A 10,424-nucleotide genomic window follows, 5' to 3' on the forward strand; every position below is an offset into this window, starting at 1 on the left:
CACATGCGCATCCCCAACAGAAGAGCCGTGAATAAATCAAAAATTTATAAATCCAAATTCCTGTTATTTTAAAAATGGCCTAGGGTTTGCAGGTTGCAGGGGTTGTTGCTATTCGAAGATTAGATGACATAAACATTATATATAGCAGTGGTAGAATATTATTGGAATTGGATCGTATCACACTGGTTCACATGGTATTTCTTTGACGCATATGATGAACATACATAAAAGGCCACTATTGAACATGTGTAAAGCACATGACTTTCCCCGTTTTGACATTAATCAGATTCTGAATGTGATGAGTTCTACTTGTTTATGAATATATATATATATACTAGTCCCTTGGCATGCACTTCGTGCTTGCCAATTTACTTTACGGTAGGTTAAAAGCTTCTCCTCCCCACCCTCGATTTTCAGCATATACACTAACTTATATCAACCTAATCCGACACTTGGAGGGAAATCGCACTTATCCTGACCTAGCCAAACTCTAACCTAATTTCCCGCCTCCCTTCGCCATGCGAATCATTTTTTTGTTGTCCCTCTATGTTTTTTCAAACAGAAGCATTCAGAATTTGGGAAACGAATTTGCGGTTTCATTCGGTACAGCTATTTTCGTTACAATTGCCATGTGACACCGTCAAGCATTTTGAAAGAGTCCATGGACTTGCAATAGTTTATGGGGGCATAAAGAGCTGGCCATTGTTATTAATCACCGCTAGTGAGATTGAGAAGTTGGAAATCAATCATATGAAGTCCTGGAGTTTATGTTTTGATAAGAATGAAGACCTAATAAGGGTTTCTTTGTATTCTTCTGCTAGTTGATGCATAAAATAAAAACAAAAATGAAGGTAGTTTCAAGTTTCTTAGGCGCATTCTCAGGCATGCAGAAGATATATAATAAATGAAGGTAGCTAGTTTACGCAATAGACTGGTTAAGAGAAGTTGGTGTTGGTGCTTGAATGATTGGAAGTCAATTCTTGCACATTAAATCAACCTCCTAACACAATTCGTGCTTTGAACAGATCAATTCTATGACTCTATCTATATCCTAAAGCCAGAATCTCACACTGGGTTTGAGAACAAGTATGGAGTCTCCCTGCTTTGCGATTTGTTTTCGGATTTGGGGTAATATAGTATTATACTATTATTAAGTAGTTGAGTTCTTGATTACGCAAGTAGTCCCTCAATGATTTGAGTCAGTCATTCAGTTCTGATAAGATACACACACATTTGTCAAGTTCAAACTTCAGAGTATGGCATCAAAGCTCTGTCCATTTGTCTCTGCATAAACATCATACTCTCTTCTCAGGTATTTACACGAAAATACAACAAACCAAGACCAGCACGCTCTCATTGGTTAATTGAATTCAAAAACCTCAGGCTGCCAAAGTGGATTTCCAGGCGGCAAGAGCAAGCTCTTGTACTTGCTTACTTTACAAGCAAGGTAGTTAACTTGCTGCAAGAAGAGACTCGTTTGCCTCGTTCCCAATTGAATTGTCCCAGAAAACTGACTCATAAAAATAAACAGAATGTGCGCACAAGAACAAATTGTTAATTACTGGGTATACAGAGTTTTGCCGTGTACATTTAGCAAAACTCTTACATTAGATGGGGGAGGTTTCTGACTTTCTTTTACCTGCTGCTCTGAATGTGCTTCAAATCGTGGTACCTTGAGCCTTGGCTTCTCTTTATAGGAATTGTAATAGAACATAATTTTCAGTTCTTTCACGTCTGTAGTCATCTTCATTACTGAATAATGATCTGCCAACCTAACACTTTGCTGGTGCTTGTTGTAAAAAATATGGGACGGAATTCCTGTAAAAATAAAACACAGAATAATATGGTAATATCTTGGGAAATAAAAATAATAATATAGATAGAAAATAATATAATATATATAGATTTTTATGTAGGAAAACTTATTGAGTCGAGGCGTGCAAGCGCACTGTCCTAAGAGAAGATTTGTCCCATACTGCACAGGGTTGAATGACGAACTTCCCCCAAGATACAACAACTCTTCGAGCTCCGTCGTGCAGCTAAGAAGCTCCATTGAACCTTAATCACCCGTGCACTCAAAACGGTATATATTTAAAATAGATATATGTATAATATGGAAGAGAACTTTAGATAGCTAGGGTGTTGTGCTAGAGTGGTTGCATGATGGTGGAGTGCCTTTTCTTCTCACGATATCTCTCATATTTATCCGACCATCTTGATATTTCATATCCAACAATATGTCCAACTACACATGCCTTCCAACCATATGTCTTCCAACTCTAGCCATGTACCCTTATATAGGTCATACTTGCCATGACCATAATTAGCCTCATAAACAATATAACTGTAACGTCCCGAACCCAAATTCACCGGTTTACTAGTCATTTGGACAGTAAACGGTAATTTGTTTTACTTTTACTCTTTTTCAGCAACTTTAGTGGCCCTAAAAGTTGACTTTTTGTTCGGGGCAAAATTTGGGAAAATGTTCTTCATGGAAGTCGTAGAGGACGTTAAACCGAGCGCGTGCATATGTGGTGCGTAAAAATCGGAGTTCGTATGCAAAAGTTATGAGCGAAAGATTTAATTTACTGTTCACGGATTACTGTTCACGGTAACTTTCTATATATATGGAAAGTTACTGTGGTAGGTTTCTATATTCGGAAACCTACCCCCCTCCCCCGAGATTTTCTCTCTCTTCCCTCTCTCTCTCCCCGCGTCGGCCCTCTTCCCTTTCCCCTTCGATTGCCGTCGTCCGGCCATCAATCGGCGAGACCCAGGTGGCTGCTGACTCGCCTCCTCCTTCTGTACCTGCTGGTGGTCGTGAATTGTCACGATTTGGCCGGAGAAACCAGAATCGACGGCGAGAAGCAAACGGTGGCAGTTGACGTTTTCCGGCGATTCCGGCCATTTCCGGCCACCAAACCACTATCGAAGGTAGGGTTTTTGACAAGGATCATTTCCCCCCTAGCCTTGAGCCTCGATTTGCAGCATAGAAGGAGAATCATGGAAAACCCAAATTCTAGGGTTTTGAATTTTCTGGAAAATTTTTCACCGGCCGAATTGGAGCTCTTCAAGGTAAAATTGGAACTTGTTGTAGTTATGAAAATCGTTAGGTCTGATGAGTAGGTGGTACTGCCAAAATTTGGTGGCCATTGGAGGTGGTGGCCGCCGGCGTGTGGGCCCCACGCGCCGCCACTGTAGGTCGCTCCTGGAGGCGCGTAGGGCAGCTTTTTAATTTCAATTTTTAGCCCATTAAATCCTATAATTTGAGTAGAGCTTGGTTATGAAGTTTGGTAATTTTTGGAGGAGTTTGGAATTGTTTGTGAATTTTGAAAGTGTGGAGTTTCGGTTGTTGATTTGTGGGAATCCGGCCTTCGGATTTCCCTTATTCCGTCATGGAATACCTTAATCGACGGATTGATATAAATGGTGAAGTTTGGCTTGAAGTCGAAAGGAGTTGGAGTTGCTAGTTTACGTGGGGTTTTCGGGATTCAATATAGAATCGTATTGTTTTATCGAATTGTTGTTTACGGAATACAATTGTGTACAGGACGAGATACTGACTCATCGCTCGACGAGGATCCTTACTCTTGGATACCACGCTAGCCGTATACTGTGAGTGGACTTTTATTTTTAAATATTGATGCATGCATTTATTTTCTTAAATAATGCTCTAGTTTTAATCATATTACTTATTGAGCAAATGATTTGATTTTCGGAAATTCGATCTCGGTTTATCTCGTGGATTCGCTCTCGACAACGAGTTTCAAAGGTTGATTATGATTTATAATATTATTTGACAAATTGCTTATTTCCGAGGTAATTTTCCGGAATTAAGTATATTTCTAATTGCCGATTTAAGTTCCTGGAAGATTCTCGAGATGAGTTTCGATGGGTTGGATTTTCTTATATATTTATCGACTTTCGGTTTTGGCGTTGGGAATGCCTTAATGATGATTTCGAGATTTTTCTGGAATATTATCGGAAATGGGATTTCCTAAATAAATTATAATGATTTATTAATTCTCGCCCATTTGTTTATGATTTCGAGACTATCTTGACGTGCGGGGTCACGTCGTTGAATACATGGATTTTATCTTGAGAGATTTTGGAGAAGCCTTATGGATTTACGGATTTACTGGTTTTCGATGGTTTCTCCTCACCATACGCGGGTCATGTGATTAGGTCTCCTCCTCACCGACTTTGTGTTGGTGAGTGGCAGTTGAGGTAGCTTATTCTCCTCCTCACTTACTTTGTGTTAGTGAGTGGCAGTAGAGGTGATTTATTCTCCTCCTCACGTGGGTGGCAGTCGAGGTAATGTTCTCCTCCTCACACAATCTATGTGTGAGTGGAAGTCGAGGTTATTAGTTCTCCTCCTCGCACAATCTATGTGTGAGTGGCAGTCGAGGATAGGTAGAGCCTGGGAGGCTCCATTACCCGTATGGTGATATTTCTTCCCCATATCCTATCATTACTTATACTATTTTTGACTAGCGGGGACTAGTCTGAGTTTTCTTAACCAGCGGGGCTGGACTTATATTTTCGAGGATTGAAATTTCAATCTTTTACTCTGTTGTTGTGACTAGCGGGGCTAGTTGGTTTTCTGGAGTTCAACGTTTTTCGGGTTATTTTCTTAAGTGTTTTATAAATGTGGCATGCATCCGGATTTTTTTATATATCAAAAAAATGTGGGAAAGTATGAAGTTTTATTTTGTTTTATTCATATTAAATTATTTATTTTTGTCCACTCACGCTAACGTTTTTATGTACTTTCCCCTGGGCCCTTCGGTTTCAAATGCCCAGTTTGCAGGCGAATTAGTGGAGGTCGGGCGTACATGACATTTGAGGCATAATTGTCACCACTTCCGCATTGTAGGATCCCTTGATCATTTACTCTACTTTTTTATTTCCTTGTGAATTAGTATTGCTCTGATAACTTTTGGGATTTGTATTGTTAAGTTGAGTTTTGTGTTTTGCGAGTTGGGGAATGTTGTTTGGGGGAGCAGGGTGGCTCCAGGAGAATAAGGATGGGTGATTTAGAAGTGTAAATTTTCTTTCTACAGGTTTTGGGTTGTCCACTTTAGGGGAAGTTCTGCCAAATTTTTTGGCAAAATTTCTTCTAAGGTGGGCCCCGCAGGTCCACTTCGGATTTCAGGGTGAAATCTGGGGCGGGTTCTGTCAATAACGGTCAAATAATAATCATATATTTAAAACATAAAACCGTTAAACCATAAATAGAGTAATAAACACAAAATGAAAATAACCCCCAAAATAAATAAAGAAATAAATAATATATATTTTAATTTTAAATCATAAAATTTCCAACAGTGCTCCTATTTGTTGTTGTTAGGGTTTCAAATAATAATTTTCAATTCTTTCACGTCTGTAGTCATCTTCATTATTCAGTAATATCTGGCAACCTAACAATTGTCGGTGCCCCTATTTGTTACTATTAGGCCTCGTTTGGTTATCGGAAAGAAAATTGATTCCTTGGTATTTTCCATGAGCACGGGAAAATAAATTTTCCACTAGTTTCCCTACCAATGTTTGGAAACACTGAGGAAAGTATTAGAAAAATATAATTTACTTTCATTTCTGTTGTTTGGTTTGTGCATGAATAAGGAAGTAGGTAACATATTTCTCTCAGCATCTAAAATGTTCTAAGATTTATTGGCATTGTGATTGGAATGTCACTAAAACGAGAGGTTCATATGGTACTAAAGGGAGAGAGCGAGAAACCCTAGGGTTTAGCAGAGGGCGGCGGCGGAAGCCTTTTCCGGTTGCTGTCTGATCAAGCAACGGTGAGGATTCTCAACGTGGGTCGTGGCAACACAGGTGACCGGTGAGTCAGAGAGGGAGCGAGTTCCGATTGAGAGCGGAAGTTGTTCAAGTGGACGGCGGCGCAGAAGTTCGGCGTCAATCTTGGCTAGGCAGTATGCTTCCGTCTCTGGGTTTCTCCTTAGAGGTGGAGATAGATTTGATCTCGAATCGACAAAGGATTGTTTCGATCTGGGAGTGAGGTGGGGTTGGTCGGCGTCTGATCGGTTGACGACCTTGCATACAAGATCAAGGATCGAAGTCGATCTTGGGCGGCATCTGAACGGAGTTCTTGTAATTTTGGACTCACGTTGGGTGTGGTTGGTGGTGGATAGGCGTGGGTTCACCATGGGAAGCTGGAAGGGTCGGCCGCCAGAGGGCTTGGCGACCGCGGTAGGCGGGCAGCGGGAGAGTGGTGCTTTAGCCACTGTCTGGATTTGGGCTTCTGGGCCTGGACCATGTGGGCTTAATCTCTTCTGGGCCCATTTGAGTAGGTCTAATTCTTTGCAGAATTGGACCAGGTTGGAGGGTGTCTTGACACTCTCATTTATTAATTAGTGCTTTGGGCTGGCCTGGCCCGAGAGTTGACCTACTTGGGCGAAGTTGGGCCTTTATGGTTTGTCAAGTGTCAGTCATAATTTGGATCATGGTTCTACGGAATTGGTAATTATCTCGAGTTGGACTGGAGAAAGCGGCTTATGGATGAGGAATTGACTCCTATTTGTTTGTTGGGAAGTAGCTTTCTGTTCGTACCACAATTGCGTGTCTGGCGGATGGAGGACTAAAAGATGATTTTTTCTCAGAAGACACGGAGTTGGTCTTTATCTATGGGTTCGCTTTACAAAGCGGGCTCAATTTGACTTGTAATAAGTGTATGTTAGACTCTGACTTTTTAACTAGTCATCTAATGCAATGAACCTTTATTTCAAATAAAAGAAAGTAGGTAACATTAATATCCTTATTATTAAAACATAAACAATTCAAGATTCAAACGTTTCTTCGTTAATTTAGTAATAACAATCATTAAAATAATCTTTAAAGTAAGCAATTAATGCAGAAAAAGTATGAGAACATGAATCCCATAGTGTTCCATTTTCCCCTTATTTTCCCTTCATGCAGAAAAATTGTTCCTTTCCTTAGGTGTGCCAAACACATGAAAAGATAAAGTTTCCCTTCCCAACCTTTCCATTCCGCGAACCATACCAGGCCTTAGAATTTCAATTTGTTACAATTATTATAGATCTGGTGGGCTTTCATTCCTTCAGCACTTGTAGATGCCAAACCAAAACCAGATAACAATGAACCCAGATCATCCAGACACATTACATTTGGTGCAGTCTAATTCAAATGAGGGCTGTTAGTGCAGAAGACATGATTTAGTTAAAATCAACATAGTAATCAACTAATCATAACAGTAAACCTATAGTCCAGCCACTCCTCCAAAATAGTGAACCGGGCTGATAGTTATGCACTTATGCTATGCGTAAAATAGTAAAGGAAAATCTTTTTTGACAACAAAATTCTCCCATAATAATAAAAGAATGCGCTGATCAATCCAGATGTTAAAAACATGTCACCTACATCTACACGACAAAACAAGAGGGATTACCTCAAAGGACTCTAAACTAAGGTCTACAATGATCATCATGCATAAAGATAATATAGAAAACATAGATTGGATAATAAAGGCTCCCATCTGTAGACACTGGCCATTTGCAGGATGTTCAATGCCGTCCATATTGCAACTCAAGCAGCTGCCTGGATCGGCCCATTAGACCTATAGCCGCCACGGCCCCTTCCACGATATCCTCCCCTGCCACGGCCACGACCTGCACAGCAAGCAATTCCGACACATTTAAGCAAAGAGAATTGATTCGATTATGATTAATGCAATGTCTAGATATGCACATGTAAGGAAAAAGAAAATTAGTTAAACACATACCACGGCCGCCTTGAGGAGGTGCTTCTTCATTGTATCCTCCATCTTGCTGCACATCAGCCTGGGCCCCATTGTACCCTCCCCTTCCACGGCCTCGGAAACTACGTCCTCTACCACGGCCCCTACCCCTGAAATCACCCCCACTGCGGTCATAACCTCCATCATCATATTCAGGCACAAAGCCATTGTTTCCTGCAATTACAACAAAATTGCATTTATCAAAATTCTACTATAAAGCATCAAAGAACTCTCCACTTATCTATACCACCTATATGCAACAATTTTAACAAACCACTAGTTAAAGTAAGATGCAATGCAACAAAAGGTATAAGGATGTAGATGCAGCAAAACTAGAGAAAAAGTATTAAACAAATTGCATCAGTGACTACCTCTGAACCTGCCCCTCCCCCTCCCCCTTCCCCTTCCTCTGCCACGGCCACGACCACTAGGTGAGTCCTCTGCAAAATACAGATAAGTTGAACAAATAAACACATCAGAATCTACAAAGTGAAAGAAGATAAATAAACTATCGTGTTGCTACTTATATGGCACTACCTCCTTCATAATCAATCTCCGCAGATGCCTTCACCAGTTCAGCAGGTAATGGGGGCTGGTACCTGATGGTAACAGTAGTTTATGGATGTCAATAAATCTCTATATTCATTGAAAAGTTCAGTAAACAGATTCTTCTATGTTTAAAAGCTCATAATTCATACATGTACATCAGATAAACTCAAACCAATGCAACAGATATCAACTAAAGTTCATCACATAAAATCAAACTATGCAACAGATGAAAATGTGAACTCAGCAGTCCTCAATGTCAATATAACCAACGAATACCACGTACAGTTACAATGACTGTACATCATCAATATATAACATCGTGCTAGAAGTCCACGATCGAAGGCTAATGTGCTACTAGATTGGGAAAAAATAACTGCAACTTATTATGGCTCCGCAACTCACCCAATGGTAGATTTGTTGACTTCCTTCTTTGACAGTGTTATGACGATCATTGACACATGCCTCGTTGTCTCCAGTCTGTAGAAAAGAACAGAACACTATGAGGCCTAAACTAGTAAGTGACATATAAGGTACAGCAAATAAACCAGTGTTGCAAGTTTAGCGACTCTTACGGTAGAAGGCCTTCCTCAAGCGGTTCCCAAGTATCAGTTATGTCGGTGGATCCAATTGTAGTATACTGGTGAAGACCGACAATTCTTCTCTGGAATACAAGTAATAAGGCTAACTTGTCAGCCTACTAGATCTAGTGAACATATAAACATCCAGCATAGTGATACACAATGAGACATCTAACCTTAATTAGCTCCACAATCGTCACAGTCTTGTTGATAGCTCTTCCCATAGCCTTGAAAACAATTTCGTCCGAACCCTTGTCCTGCGATACATTGAAGAAATTTATACACACCATTGAAAAGCACCAAAGCATAGTAACTACATGCTATCCCTCAGAGAAGCCTATAACAAGAACAACCAGTAGCAAAATACACAGGTATATCCACGAGTTGCCTATATATCATACAATTGCATTTTCGACTTGCATAAGCAGTATATCTTACCAACGAATTGCATATATAGATAGCTAGCTAACTAAAAAACAATCATCACAAGTTCAATAACTATTCCGTGTTCCCAAACGGCATTCATCGAAACAAATTCATACATCTGACTAATATCATTACAAAATTCGCCACATATCATAGAAATCCACAAGTTTAAACACTAAAATTTCGAGTCCGCTAAAACAAATTTAAACATACTAATCAACAGGCACCACTTTTTACTTAAAAATGAGAGGCCAAAATTAGATAAGGGACCTGAAGCAGAGTCATGGCGTAAGTGATGTAGTTTCGCATCCTCCCTTGGCTCGTAATCCTAATCTCATTCTCATCAATTGGCGTCTCTGCTCTTGGCTTCTCCACTCTCTGGTACCGATCCATCTTTGTTTTCAAAACACCAAACAAAATCGAACCACATCAGAGAGCCATGCATCAAAATCAAACCACACAAGCAGCTAAGTCGCAGACTCAAGAGACACAAACACACAGGCCGTAGAAAATTTAAACAAAACGCAGGAAAGAGAGAGAGAGAGAGAGAGTGATTCAGAGAAATTTACAGAGGAAAAAGGAGGGAGTGAGAGAATCGGGAGGAGGAAGAAGAGGAGGTTGGATCTGGGAGAAACATACCGTGAAGTTCAAAAACGGATAAGTAGTGCTCCACACAAAAAAGAGCCCTCTTCTACGGCTTCGTTTTTCTTTTACGCCCTAATTCGCACACTGCGGTGTCTCTTGGTTTATATACCACCCCAATCCTCCAAAACTGCCCTAACCACCTGCTTTACTTCTTTGTCCCGTCTATTATCTCTCCAATTAGTTACTTCGCCCTAACCGCAGTTTGGCTCCTTGGGCTTGGGCCTTTTTAAGGTTTCGCCCCAGCGTCCATTCTCCAATTCAGTCTATTAATAACAACCTTTTATTTTTCTTCTTTTTGAGTTTTTTCCTCCAATTGATACTGTTTTGAAAAGAGTTCACAAAGGAGAACTTGGGGTTTCCATAGATGATGAAGATAATATCTTGAATTTGATTTTTGATCACATGAAGAAAAATTGAAGTAGTCCATGCCTTTTTCTTATTTCTTCTATTTT

General features: G+C 40.1%; 1 protein-coding gene across 1 annotated transcript; it reads right to left on the reverse strand.

The window, feature by feature from the left end:
• Positions 1-7,306: 7,306 nt before the first annotated feature.
• LOC133738128 (5'-3' exoribonuclease 2-like) lies at positions 7,307-10,124 on the reverse strand. The gene is made up of 9 exons (XM_062165579.1): positions 9,967-10,124; positions 9,598-9,720; positions 9,078-9,158; positions 8,896-8,984; positions 8,726-8,800; positions 8,312-8,373; positions 8,146-8,214; positions 7,760-7,948; positions 7,307-7,646 (listed from the first exon to the last, which is right to left on the reverse strand). Exons 2-9 carry the CDS (start codon positions 9,718-9,720, stop codon positions 7,564-7,566), a joined length of 771 nt encoding a protein of 256 aa, XP_062021563.1. The 5' UTR covers positions 9,967-10,124; the 3' UTR covers positions 7,307-7,563.
• Positions 10,125-10,424: the final 300 nt, after the last annotated feature.

Source organism: Rosa rugosa, chromosome 3 (genome assembly GCF_958449725.1).
Source record: "Rosa rugosa chromosome 3, drRosRugo1.1, whole genome shotgun sequence".
In the NCBI taxonomy this organism is placed as follows: Eukaryota; Viridiplantae; Streptophyta; class Magnoliopsida; order Rosales; family Rosaceae; genus Rosa; species Rosa rugosa.

Bases quoted from the DNA above. Each gene is read 5' to 3' on its own strand.
- LOC133738128 (XM_062165579.1), bottom strand. From the start codon at position 9,720: ATGGATCGGTACCAGAGAGTGGAGAAGCCAAGAGCAGAGACGCCAATT. The intron at 8,985-9,077 runs GTTAGATGTCTC...CTTGTATTCCAG, and splicing joins CGATTGTGGAGCTAATTAAG to AGAAGAATTGTCGGTCTTCA. The intron at 7,647-7,759 runs GTATGTGTTTAA...CTTGCTGTGCAG, and splicing joins ACCTCCTCAAGGCGGCCGTG to GTCGTGGCCGTGGCAGGGGA.